The 15,187-nt window shown below is 30.7% G+C and overlaps 1 protein-coding gene across 15 annotated transcripts in view; it reads right to left on the bottom strand.

Annotated features, from left to right (window-relative positions):
* Positions 1–2,250: 2,250 nt before the first annotated feature.
* LOC114342596 (nematocyst expressed protein 4) overlaps positions 2,251–15,187 on the bottom strand; it is a 236,263-nt gene continuing 223,326 nt past the window's right edge. For all 15 annotated transcript variants that reach the window (XM_050658127.1, XM_050658131.1, XM_050658130.1 and 12 more), the window contains one exon: positions 2,251–6,013. In XM_050658127.1, the coding sequence (XP_050514084.1) occupies positions 5,826–6,013 (188 nt within the window). In that variant the 3' untranslated portion in view covers positions 2,251–5,825. The remainder of the gene's footprint in view (positions 6,014–15,187) is intronic.

The following is a 15,187-nucleotide window of genomic DNA, read 5'->3' as shown; positions in this document are numbered from 1 at the left end:
TATCTCTGTAAATAATCAAATTTGAAGTCTGAAGTTGTGAAGTACCACCTAACTTTTGTTGATCTTCATGTCTAAGATTGGTAGTTCACTTTCACTGTTGGTAATACCAGGAGTAGATAATCCACTTTATTTTTAATGAATAACCCTAATAATACTGTATTTTTAGATTCAACTTTTGTGACATCTTGTGTATAAAGTATTAGGAAAAAATTTACATTATACTTACTCTTTCATACATTTTGACAGGGACATCACTTTCAATATTAATGGCTCACCTATTTACAAACAATACCTTGAAAATTTATATTTATTTTTCTTAATATGTATGCGAGTTGGTGTGTTCTGTATAGGGTCGTATCCAACTTGGTGTCTATGCATTTTGGATTTATCCTAGTTACGCGTGACATTGCAACCCTGACAGAAATGGTGGTGACATTTGGTGAGTGTCTCAATTAGAATCAAACAAATTTACTCGTTACGTTGACCAACTATTACTATATAAACAATGATAATACCTTATTGTATGTATGTTTTTTTTAATTTCAGGAAAGTTTTCAAATATACTATAATAAGTTGTGCATCTAAAAAACAAAATAATATCTAAAGTATTCCGTTTTTGAACGTATATATCAATTAAAGTTATGTTTAAGTTATTTTCATATGTAAAATCGGGTTATTTCTAGAAACACGAATGTCAAACGTCATGGGAGGACTTACCCAGGCAACCAAATGACGTCAATAACGTTGAGAAAACGTCAGTTTTTGGTTGAATACATACACGTGTTTGAACATTACGTCATATAAACGTCTTTTGTAGGTGATTTTAAATACGTAAGATTCATGACGTTAAAATACGTATAAAAAACGTTTTCTTCAGACAGCCTAAGTCTGACGTTACAAAATTGGGAGGGGCTTATTGACTTTGACTCCAAACGATTTCGTTTATAACGTTAAATGGTCATAAGAAATTTTTCATTTATTGTTTACGTGCTTTGTTTGGTAAAATAAGACTTTTCATTTAGATATTTAGTTGAAGAAACGTGTTAATTAAGATATTTTTATTCGTTTTGCTTAGGTGAGTTAGTTTAATGCAGTAATTCTTCTTGCAATCTTTTGAGGTTATGTTTTTGTTGTTTATTTTCTGTTAATGAACTAGTTATGTGTTACTGAGTCTAACTAAATTAATTTTTAGCCTTCTAAGATTGCTTTAGCAGTCTACAAGATTTGAGATGGTGAAGAAAATTGATGCTCATGTATTACTGTATACAGGTATTCCCAACAATGAGTTGTTCATGATTCTTTTTGATTTAATGTACAGTGTTAAATTAAGATATTATGCTGGATAATTTGTTAATAAATTATTTATTAGTTTAGGAACCGTTCAAGTATTACGTAACGCATGTTGGGGGGTCAAAAATCTTCAAAAATTGCGTTACGTAATAGTTAAACGCCCATTACAGTGCGTACGTAGAGGGGAGGGAGGGTCAAAAATCTTCAAAAATCGCGTTACGTAATACTTGAACGCTCCCTTATATGTTGTTTCAGTTTTAATACAGTAAGTATAAATATGTTGTATTGAGGGTATTGTAATTCTATGCATTTTAGAGTCTTCCATTTGGTTTTACTTTTAGCCTATGTGCTAAATTTAAAACAGATAAATGGAAAAATTGCAATACCTACAATGCCCATACGAATAATTATTGTGTATTTTTAAAAATATAAAATCAAAAATAAATCTTAAAAACGACCTAAAAACTACGTTTTTGATATCACGTATTTAAAACGTAATAAAAATGACGTCTATTATGGTGGGACAAATTCACGTGACTTTCGACGTCGAAAAAACGTGATAGACTGACGTGGTTTGGTGATACATATGACGTCTTTTCAACGTTTTGTAAACGTTATTTGGTTGCCTGGGTAATCTCTCATCATACTACCCATCCGTCGGATGTTCCGATTAAATTAGGGTTTTTTGGTTTAGTTAAAATTTTGGAAAATTTCTGATTGGAGCGTGGCTATCCACTATACCAGTCACAATGAAGATTGTTCACTATTCTATAAATTTAGGTCCACGTCATTCCTATCACATACATGTTTAAATACCATACTTTCGTTTTATAGAAAAGATTCTATGTATGATCTGAATAGTTATACAATTATAACAAATTTCTCATATTTAGCAGAAATCTACCATCTTCATCAATTTACAGGTAAGCGTCATTCATTGGGTATATGTAAAATAGAAAATGGAACTTGATCATATATTTAATAAGGTTTAAACCAAAGTCTGAGCTTTTATACAGTCTTAAAAATAAAGAAAAACAATGATTTATGCAGTATTGTCCTACAGCATGAGACAATAAATTTATATAAAGCTTTTTTTACATACCAACTTTTAAGAGATGAATATTATTAATAAAATGATACAGAGTCTCTCCGTTCACAAAGTCTTCCCTGATGAAACGTAAAATATGAAACACCTGTAGGAGAATGGTGAGAGACACGAATTAAATCGAAACCCAATCATCTATATTTATTTTTTTAATGATAAAGAGTTTATAAAAAATAAACAGATCAGTTAAAAGCAATTAAATTATTTTTGTAACATTGCTGAATTCGGCTATATTATACACAAGGGTACTAAAGCTAAAGACCTTACAATATACGATAAATAGAATGTACAATACATATTATGAGTTGTATGTTTTAAATAGAGATTCAATTTCGAGAACAATGGTGTGCAAGCCCTAACAACTAAATGTTCGGATAAACCAAAATTTATTGAAAACGTTCATCTTTACAACCTTTCACAATTTTAACCAATCCACATACTAAATTTCACCAATTGATAATTAAAAAATATTGTCAGAGTAAAAAATTCTGGAAATTGCTAAAAAATTAGATCTGGCTAAGTCTACAGTTGCTGACATACTTAAGCATTATCGTGAAAGTGGCAATGCTCAAACTAGACAAAATTTTTGGTAGACCAGGAATTGTGTTTGATAGGGATCGAGGATTACTAGTGAAAATTTGCAAACTGGGCCGTCGCAACACTTTACGAGGTATCACAGCACATAGTGTTGCAATAGTTCCTCGTTTAAATTATATTTGTCAACTTTCAAAGTATGTACAAAGTTTTTGTTACTATGCTAGGGCCATTAACCTTTATGCTGAGGTGTACATTATTGGTAAAATTATAAATTAGGGGATATGGGCTCTTTTGAGCGCAGTCTATTATAAAATTTTATCTAACCAACAACTGTAGTGTAATAATTCAGTAGCTGTCAATAAAATCATTTTTTTTTACTCAACGACTTCAACATTTATTTATTATCGCCGATCGAGAAAAAACGGACACAGATCATTAGAGACAATTCGAAACTTTATTACATCGAATTGTCCACTTATCCTTCGAACCGGATAAAAAAAAATCCTACCAATAAAGTACATCTCGACATAAAGGTTAATGTCTCTAGCATAGTAACAAAAACTTTGTACATACTTTGAAAGCTGACAAATATAATTTAAACGAGGAACTATTGCAACAATATTTGGCAATTCATTCAACTTGCCGGAAGTTAAATAAACTGGTGATTAAACTATTAATCGATATGTTTCACAATTATACACGGTGAAACTATAAAACATTAGGAAGTTAAGATTAATGTGACATTACAAATTAAGGGATTAATTTGTGATTGAACAGTTGTGAAGATGAACGTTTTCAAATTTTCGTGTCCCAACATTTAGGGCTCGTATTAACTAATTTCATCATGGGGTAACGTTAGTGAAGCACTTGTTTAAGAAAATATTAAGTTAGTAGTTGTATACGATTATAATTTTTATCTTTTAATGTCGTAGCATTACTCATTTGCGATTACATTTATTTATGGTTATATTTTATATAAACAGTAGTACATATTTACAAAGTCTCATCCTATCAGATAATACTGCATAAAAGTTCCCTTATCACATAATCTCTTTAAAATAAAAACAATACGCATCGTAACTGATCGACAAATTGTTGCAAGACTATCTATTATATTGACATCAATAGAAACGAGTATCAAAACCTATTTATACGGTTAAATTAAGTTTTCAAGATTCGAAACGTGTATATTTGTAGGACATTATAGTTCCTTGGAGTTTATAAAATATAATTGAAGTCATTTATACATCTAATGGGCTGTACATGTTAGAACAACGTTTCTAATCTTGAAAATATCAACATTTAGATCATTATAAATAATTGTCTAATGTTACTGAAATATGAATATCTCTTATTTTTTGTCACTGCACTCATGCATCTATTTATTTTCCCAGTGAAAGTAATACAATTCTTATTATTATCTTGAGCTACCCCCTGTTCCCTTTCGGCGAAGTCTTAAGTCATCGACATTATGTCGTTTTAATTTTAATTTTTACAACTTTCAAAATGTAATTTAAATGATTCTATACCGTTTTGTACATGGCGTTTTTGCAAATACTCAACTAAGAAAAACATACCACATGTTTTTTAAATTGATAGTCAAAATGTGAACCCTTATGTTCATTATATTAGAGTGGGATTACTTTCTTTCAGGTTTTACTGATGATTGATTGATATATTTTGTTTTATTGGTCTGTAAAGCTCTGCAGGTTATATACGCCTATGGTTCCAAGGTTCTATGTGCAGCTACATAATTCCAGTACTTGCGCTAATAATGGACTACAGCTATTTTTGTTGATTGTTCACTGTCTAAATTATTGTTGATAATAATACTTTTAAATTATAAGTTGACATCATAAAGAAGATTATTTTCTATCCATATTAACATCCAATAACTATGATAATTATTCACAAAAAAGTTGCAAAGGGTATAAATATAAATGAAAATTATTCACTTGTATACATACATATTGTTATGCTAAAAAAAATAATTGAGAGTTTGCAATGCGACAGAAAAAACGAGTTAAAATTTTGCTGAAATAAATTGAATGATAAAAAATCGATATTAGAAATCCGAAAACATTTGACAAGAAATTTTCCTAAACGTTAAACATAAAAGTTTGTTGAGATTAAACTACATTTTTAACGATTTACACTGTATATACGGCTGATTTCTTAAATGTTAGTACTTGATCAAAAACCCCAAAACAATTATTAAAATGAGTCCAGTCCATGACTTCTTGAATTAAACGGATTAAGAGATATTGAAGAAGGAACCATTGAAAAACAATACTTTAATATAAATTTATTCCTTACAGTATTAAGGATACCGTGCATATCTCCGTAAAGGCATACACTGTCTCCTTATTCACAAATTTTCTATTCACAGTCATTCAATCACCGTCCTCGTTTATCACTTTTAGAATTAACACTTATACTTAACACGTTGACGGACAGAACGTCTATAGACGTCTAATTTCCACTGATGTAATGTGACACAACGTCTATAGACGACATTTTTAAAATACGAGTTGTGACAAAAAATCGGTAGATTTTTGTCATATTACATCTAGAGATGCATATGAATGACACGACATCCATGGTTGTTGTCCACGTGTTTACAAAAAATGTTAAAAAACTTATTGTTTCCATAAACTATAAGTGCTAAAAGCAAAAATTCAGCAATTTCCTTATTCTACTTTGTAAAATTCATATAGTGTCACAACACTTGCTTATACATTTGACGCACTGTCCGTCAACGCGTTAACACCTCTTCTATTTCAATAACATTAAACACACTTTAATTATAAACAAAAAAAGTTCTGCCAACTTCTTTAAGTAACGAAATGTAAGAAGAACCAACTAAAACAGTCAACGGTTGGATGAGAAGAACTTAATTATACCCTGGGTTGTAAGGGGACTGCTTGACGTAGCCCTCCTTTGAATTGGGGGGTGGTTGAAGAGGTGGTTGAGATACTGCCACGTCGTATGGAGGTGGGTTGGCGCTGTAGTCGTGTGCGGCTTGTTGGTAAGGCTGTGGCGGGTATGGAGTTGCTCCTGCCATGGGTGATGCCACATTACCTACAAATTAAAAAGATGGTTAAATATTTGTTTAATCTATAAATTACATAATGTAGAGTAGAGTTAGTAAATTTCATTAACCACATTGCAGTTAGTTATAAAACTAAAAATTCTTAAGAAATTTCTTCGGAACTTGGTATATCCCTTGCTACGCTCCTGATCGAACCTTCGCGTCCTTCGAACGAGACCTACCGCTGTCGAGAAAAGTAGCCCGCACAAACTTTATAGAAATTAGGCCCCAGTGGATTTAGTTCATACTTTGGAAAAATCCTCTGCATCCATAACATATATTAATAAAAACTATCGATATTACGAGTGAAAATTGCCAAAAATAGCAAAATTCCAGTCAAAAATTAGGTTGGAAAAAATGTAATCTCAAGTTCAAAATCGGTATACGTTAAAAAAATGCATTTTCTCGGCTTCCCATGGAGCAATTTTCTTCATTCTTGTTTTGTTCCCCAGTAACTCAAGTAAATCCATCTAACGAACGCATTATTAAATGTCAAACTTGCTTCTGTTTTGTTATAATAGATTAATTTATTTATAAGAAAAGAAAACTACATATTTTTCCAGTTGTAGACTTTTTTTAGATAAACTTACTACAAGTGTACCTTTTAACGTTAAAAACACAAATATTCTCACGTGAAAGCTGTATAATTTAATTGAACAATATTTATTTAAACAAATTAAAAATTTTTGTTATAATCAATATTAATTTATTATAACAAAACAAAAGCAACTTTGACATTTAATAATGTGTTAGTTAGATGGCTCTACTGAGTTACTTGGGAACAAAAAAAGAATGAAGAAAATTGCTCCATGGGAAGCCGAGAAAATGCATTTTTTTAACGTATACCGATTTTGAACTTTGATATTACATTTTCTTCAACCTAATTTTTGATTGGAATTTTGCTATTTTTGACAATTTTCACTCGTAATATCGATAGTTTTTATTATAATAATATATGTTATGAGTATTTTAAAGATATGAAAATTGGTGTGGAGAAAGAGGACAAAAATAAAAAGGTGATGGTTCGATAATTATGATCCTATTGTTTATATCTTTGCCGTAAATGCCGGTCAACTATGACCGGTTGTATCTCAGGAACCACTCATCACAATTAAACGTTTTTTCTTTTAAAAGAAGCGTCCTGCCGCTTTTTTTCCAATACCGTTTTCATGATTTAATTTAATTTAATATTTCCCGAGATATTCTATTTGTTTATAAGCCAAAAAATTGTTTATAATTTTAAAATATTCCTAATAAGTCTGGATCCCGCGTATGAAAAAAAGTTGATTAATAGCAAGCTGAAAATTTGTTAATAGCTTAAGGGTGTCTAGTCGGATAAACTTTGATATATGAGAACACTGGAACAGGGGCAGTTTTAATTGTGGAACAGGTTAAAAATTTGGAACGGTCACACCACGAAAACGGCACATTATTTTGTCCGACAGAACAGACTTAAACTCTCCGAACAGAGATTAAAATCTCATGCAAAAATCAGACTGCTATTCGTCACCAAATGGGCGTTTTAATGAGTGGAACATGTAGAATATGTCAAATGACAGGAATTATGACAGGTGATAAATAACAGTCTGATTTTTGCATGAGAGTTTAATCTCTGTTCTGAGAGTTTAAGTCTGTTCTGTCGGACAAGATAAATGTGCCGTTTTCGTGGTGTGACCGTTCCAAATTTTTAACCTGTTCCACAATTAAAACTGCCCCTGTTCCAGTGTTCCCATATATCAAAGTTTATCCGACTAGACATCCTTAAGCTATTAACAAATTTTCAGCTTGCTATTAATCAACTTTTTTTTCATACGCGGGATCCAGACCTATAAGGCCGCTTAAATAGACCAATTTCAATTCTGTAAAGTACACCCGATAGGTACAGTGTCTTTTTATACAAAAATCATAGCTATTCTTATGTATCATAATTATTATTGCGATTATTATAGCGACCGTAAATTTTTAATTAACAATTCAATTGTTGCTAAACTGTTCATTTTTTTTTTAATCGGCTTCTGGAATTATAATCTATACGAAAAGGGCTTATTTAATTATTGATAAACAATTACTTATCTAAAATTTTAGTTGACAATTAAAGATTTTGTTGGAAAAACCCGCATTTTCCGGGGAAAATTTTCGTCGAAGTAAATCAGGAAAAACACGTCTCTATGCAGAATTTAATTATGGTGAATTTTTATTTGGGTATTTTTGGTGTTAAGTTAAAATCTTTGGAGTTATACAGCAAAAATTGAAAAAAAAACACGATTTTCGGGCGCCATTTTGTTTATAAAAAAAAGTAGCACACTATCTGCGGACTTTGCATACCTATATTATATACAATCATAAGATTCACTTTCAGCAATAAAATTGCTGGTAAATAACTTTTTCCAAACATGGCCTATTCTCCGATAATCTGCATAGACTAGAAGTATTTTTGAAAAATTTAAATGCAGAATGAAAGATTGCATTATTACCGAGGGCCGAAAGTCCCCGAAAACTTCTATAATGTTTATTTTAATAAGTTAAAGGGGTGAAAAAAAAAGGAGAAAATTTAGTGTGATTTTTAATTTCCAATATCTCATTCAAAAGAAATGTATGTGTATTCTAAGGAACTTTCGGCCCTCGGTAATAATGTAATCTTTCATTCTGAGTTTAAATTTTTCAAAAATATTCATTAATTTTCTCAGGATTCGAAAAAAATGAATACATTTCAAATGTATTGGTACGAGATTTTGCGCCTACGCTCTTTTAATACTTAACAATATTTAAACACCTGTTTAAAGTCGTCATTTACCTGGCAATTGGGAAGTCCTAAAAATGATTAACTTTTGCATACTTCCCTGGATTACTAGGTTAATTTCAGAATTTGCGTCATTACTTTGTATTATGGACAAGTTTCTATTAATCTCGTGATAATGGATATACATATTTGATTATTAGGCTTAGTTTTATGGTACGCGAAATTATAGTAATTGTAAAAACCACTAATAAATTAGAACGAAACCTTTGACACGGCCAGTGATCCAAAACCTTGGATTTTAATAACTGGAAGTAATAATCAATTTACTTAATGGATGTGTTTGGTATTGGGTATATTAACAGAAAATTGAATATCTTCTCATACACACGACATCACTACAATTAGCTCAGTCTATCTGTGAAAAAAAAATCGTCGATTTTACGTAAAAATCTATCTAAAACGTATATTGTTGTTGCATTTTATCTTTCCGATGCGCCACGATTCACTTAAAAAAAATTAAGTCAAAACATAAAGTGAAACGTTTGTCGATGTGTACCTATATAAATACAGTGCATTCATAAAGTGTGGCAACGGTCTATTATCTGATGACTTAATTATTTTCAGAGTTAAAGCTCTGACAGTTCGATTTTTATTTTTAAATAATGATTTTTTGACGTATATCCCATAATAGTGACGTCATAGATTTTGGCGTGATGACGTCATCGATGATTTTTTTAATGGGAATAGGGGGTCGTGTGGTAGCTCATTTGAAAGGTGATTCAATTCTCTATTCAGTAATATAAACATTAACATCATTATTTATACCGGGTGGCCAAAAAAATAATTTTTGAATTAAATTAATTGCCGCAAAAAAAAGAATATATGTAATTTATTCACCTGAAAATACACTTTACTGCTGTCAGAAAAGAGAAAAAAATGTTTATTTGACAAATAAACATTGTTTTTCGCTTAAATTAAATGTTCAAACTGCCAAGAGACAGGTGTGTGGCTGTTTGATATTTAATTTAAGCGAAAAGCAATGTTTACTTATGAAATAAACAATTTTTCTTATATTATGTGGCATCAGTAAAATGTATTTTGAGTTAAATAAATTACATACATTCTTCTTTTTGCGTCAATTATTTTAATCCAAAAATTATTTTTTGGCGACCCTGTTTAAATAATGATGTTAATGTTTTTATATTACTGAATAGAGAATTGAATCACATTTCAAATGAGCTAGCACACGACCCCTATTCCCATTTAAAAAAATCATCGATGACGTCATCGCGCCCAAATCGATGACGTCACTATTATGTACTATACGTCAAAAAATCATAATTTAAAAATAAAAATCAACCTGTCAGAGCTTTAACTCTGAAAATAATTTGGTGATGAGATAATAGACCGTTTCGACACTTTATGAATGCACAGTATACACAATGTACATAATATATGTATACTTGTTTGAAAATGAATCATGACGCATGAGCAAAGTTAAAATTGAACAACTATAGCTCAGCAAATGAACGTGAAATACGGCGATACCGTGTAATTTTCAGGGTCAACTCCGAATTGCATGAAAATTTGGACTTAGGTTCTACTTACTCTCCAGTCCAAAGTTGGACTTGTGCTGTTGGTTGCTTTTACTTGGGGGGTGACAGTGAATACTTTTCGAGTTGATACTTTTCGAGTTATTTGCGATTGAAAATTTTTATTTTTCGACAAATTTCAAATTTCGACAAAATTTTTTAGTACAAAAAAGTTTTTTGCATTTCTTTCATTATTTTTTCTGTCAATCAACAACCTGCAACCTTTCTGTTTACCGTTAAATGTTATTATTGTAGTCTCTAATTTTTTATATTAATATTAGATGACACTTATACCTGAATTTTATAAATATTTAAAAAATACGATTTTTGGTAGATATGTACTAAAAAATACACGTGATATAGGAGGGTGAGGGTGAGGGGTAGTCTGAAACCCCACCAGGTATTACCAAGGGAGAGGCAGGGCTAAAAATTGCCAAAAAAAACATCACGTGATTAATGGACGGCCCCTAATTGATAATATTGATAATAATGAACATACCCATAAAAAATTGATCATCACTGATAATAAAAAATTTAATCGGAATTTAAAGTAATGGAATATCACAATATGTACTTTCCTTCCCTTTTATTATTATAATTATTAACTGTAGAATTTAGTTAGCAGTGCTTCTTACTGAATATTTTTTATTCGTACCAAATTTGTAAAATATTTGTAAAATAGTGGTTGTTAATTTTATTGATGATTCTGTAGAAAAAATTTGATAATTTAATACTTAAGGTTTCTACATATTATCATGCACTCATCGTTTCCGACACGTAGCGTTTAGTTTCCGAAAAATATTGATTTTAATGGTTTTAAATATGAACAATTTCCACTGTCTGGAACATATCGTATCAGACACCTCTTTGTAAAATCAGGTTTTTCGGAGACTACGCTACGTGTCGGAAACGATGAGTGCATGATAATATTATGTAGAAACCTTAGGCCCAACACATACGGTAAAACGCAAATGTAACGAAACTGAAACTGTCAGTTACTTTTGGCCTAGGCCAAACTAGTTTGGCCTGAAGTGTGTTTATTTATATCAGGATAAACTAGTTTGGCCTAGGATAAACTAGTTTGGCCTACGCGCGATAGGATAAACTAGTTTGGCCTAGGCCATACTAGTTTATCCTAAGGCGGTTAGGACAAACTAGTTTGGCCTAGGCCAAACTAGTTTGTCCTGAAATCGGGTTTGGCCGGTAACATATCCACATAGTTCTTCTTTTACACCTTCTTCTTTGTCGAAGATATAAATACATAATCACAAGTTTTTAATCACTTGAACTTGACATTTTAACATTTAACATATGTCTGTTCTCGCAGAAAACAGATGTGAGGGTTGGGGTTGCGGCGTGTGTGGTTGACTCAAATTTCAAACTAATAATTTCAAGAGGGTTTCGTTGCAGTTTCGTTTCACCGTATGTGCTGGCCCTTAAAGGTTTCTACATATTATCATGCGTTTCTACATATTATCATGGAGAGTATGAATTATTGTTCATATTTAAAACCATTAAAATCGATATTTTTACATAATGAAGAGTATATTATTTACATAAAAAGTATTGGAAACTCAAAAAATTACACTAAAATAGCAATTTCGTCATTTGCGTAGAATTTGGGAAGGGTCAACCAACCACTATCCCCTGTCGTACGCCTCTGGTAGTAGCTAGAAACGTTTATTTATCTTAATTTAGTAGGGTGTACAGTGCCTACACTTTCTGCCAAGTATGATAAGGATACGCCCAATAGTTTTAAAGTACTGGGTACAAATAATTTTTAAATTTTAATCATATGAATCATATTATAAATTAATCAAAATAACTGTGCCGTTTCATATTTAACTTCAAATATCTCGAAAACTAATAACTTTATCGTTACCAATGAAGAGTATATTATTTACGTAGAAAGTATTGGAGAATCTAAAAATGGCACAAAAATAGTAATTCCTCCAGTGTCGTAGAATTTGAGAAGGGTCAACCATTCACTATCCCCTGTCGTACGCCTCTGGTAGTATCTAGAAACGTTTGTTTATGATAATTTAGTAGGGTGTATAGTAGTCGCACTCTCTGCCAAGTATGAAAAGGATACGTCGAACAGTTTTAAAATGCTGAGCAAAAATAATTTTTAAATTTTTAGATAAAACACCCTGTAACTCAGTAAGGAACCACATTTTATTTAAGTGTTTTAGGTTAAATCTTCGTATTTTATGCTAAGGTTTCTCCAGTTACTATATGGACAATTATTAATGAAACACCCTGTATATGCCAAAAAATGATAATTTAAAAAAGATCAACAGAATTTAATAAAAATCAACATGTTTCGGGATTTATTTCCCAAATCGCCCATTCACAAAAAAATGAATTTATTCCAACCTTTACGTGATCACTGTATAATCAAAGAATACAGACCTTTATTAATATATATTCTTTGGTATAATATAACGTCATTAATTTAATATTTTTCCAAATTATGGTATCGCTTATTTAAATAATGAGTAATTTTATCAAATATTATAGGGTCTTTAACGGTTTAACTTTTTTATCACTACTAGCAATATTCTTATCTTTATTTTGAATAAGTCAATATTATATAGAAATTACGTAGGTAAATACCTAATATTTACTAAACGGAAGTTAAGCTATGATATAAAAATGATATAATAGAAGTGAATGTCAAGTTGCTTGTAATAAATTTGTTAAATGTTTATCTGAGCACAGGGCCGCAATCATGGGTATATGACTCAGAGCAATATATTATGTAATATTTTATAACGTAATTCGAATGGATAACATTTTTAATTAATTAACTTGGTTATCTTAAGAATCGTAATGAAAAACAAAAGAAAGGAAATCAAGATCAGGCAGGATCCACAGCGGAACAAATGTAAAGAAATCTATCTACGTATCTGTGCAGTATATTACATCTGCTTTTGATTATAACTCATTTTGGTGCCTCCAGCCTTGTAGTCCAGAGTAATAAGGATTTTCTCGGAACATTCAAAGATCCAGGTAGCTGACTACTTTTTTAGTTATTGTAGACCTATAGGAAGAAAACCTACCTGTTTCCTGCCTAGAGTTCGCGTCCGTTTTTTAATTATTAACAATTTAGTGCAAAATCGCGATTTTTTAGATTTTTTTCACTCCATTCAAAAGCTAAATAGTTGACATAAAATTACAAAATTCAGTTTTTTATAACATTGAAAAACCTTTAAAATTCCGATTTTTGAAAGTTAAAAAGTTAATTTGTTGCTACGCAAACTGCAAAATAAGTGAAAATAGTTATTTGTTAATAACTTTTACTAAAACTACCTTAGAACTTTAGTGATTCACCCAAAGTGAGGTATTGGCGTAGTTAACAAACCTTCAAAATTTGAGACCGATCCATTGATTAGTTTAAGAGTTATTCTATTTGTTTATCCCAGAGATCTTTATTTTGCAATAAGATAAGACAGAAAATAATGAAGATAGGGCAATTCTGAGTATGCCAAATGAAAGTAGATAGTATCAAAATGTATTAAAAAAAAGATAAAAAAAATAATTAATATAGTCAAAAATCCTAATGCCAAATTTTAGATATTTTGTAGTTTATAAACATTTAGAATAACTTAACATAGTTTTTGACCATCATTGTTCACCATTTGAATTGGTACTCAATAATTATGAAACTGGCTGCATCCTGAGAACCACAGTACCTCCCCTAACTTTAACCCTTCCCTAACAGAATAACTTTTGTTTATAATAATTAAGGAATCTCATTAATGCCATTTTAAAGAATGGGATTTGTATTTTTTCTTAAAAATTTTGCACAAACATTGTACCTTCACAGCAACCTCTACGATTTTTGAAAAATGTAGTTCAAACTAGATAATACTAGGGGGAACCTACCCCTTTCAGGCCTGAATTTCTTTTGAGTGAAAATGAAGTTTTGCCTTTGAATAAATACGATATACGGTATCTAAAAATGGTGTAAAAAATGCAGAAAAAAAATTCATTGTTTGAATCTGTCACAAATGACATGTCACGTTCGTGCGCTCTGGGCTTATGTTCTATGAATGCAGGATCGTAAGTGTGTGAAAAAATTCATTTTTATTAAACGTAAAACACCATTAGGGCCAAATATAAATTATTTTTATAAATGTTTAATATGCTATTACATACTAACTAAAATAGAACAAAATTTTTTTGCTGAAATGTCATGTCTTTCCATTGCCTCTTTGCTGAAGAAGAGCTCGTTGAAGGAACAGGTTCTTCATCCAATACAGGTTCTTCATCTAATACAGTTTCTTCAATATCCTTGTCATCAGTGTTATTTTTAAACATTTGAACGTCAAAAGCAACATCATTTTCGCCATCTAAATCATCTATTTCGGACTAGTTACCATCATTTAACACCTCTAGAGCCAAATCGTGGGTGAGAGGCACACCTGTAATAATTAGAAAAACTACTTTTATCATTAAAATATAGAAAAATTAATAAAAAGTCAAACCAATAAATATTTAGTATTTTAATTTCCTACTATTAAAAATTGAATGTGTGACGGCAACTCACTATCGTGATATTCAAACATTACGGGACAAGATCTCTACAAACAAACCAATAATTTCTTAAATCTTGTTTATTATCTTGAAGTTGAAACTTTATCTATACCACAACCCCATTACAATAACATAAACACTTATAAAACACAAGATATCTTTTACTTACCTTTACCGGTTTTGTCGTCAAAATACACACTATACTATTGCAAACTAAGCGCGAATTCGTTAAATAATTTCAGTTACTCTGATAATACACAATAGACACAACATATTGATATCATCTTTCCTAG

Source organism: Diabrotica virgifera, chromosome 8 (genome assembly GCF_917563875.1).
Source record: "Diabrotica virgifera virgifera chromosome 8, PGI_DIABVI_V3a".
NCBI lineage: Eukaryota > Metazoa > Arthropoda > Insecta > Coleoptera > Chrysomelidae > Diabrotica > Diabrotica virgifera.
This window is presented reverse-complemented; position numbering and strand designations above follow the sequence as displayed.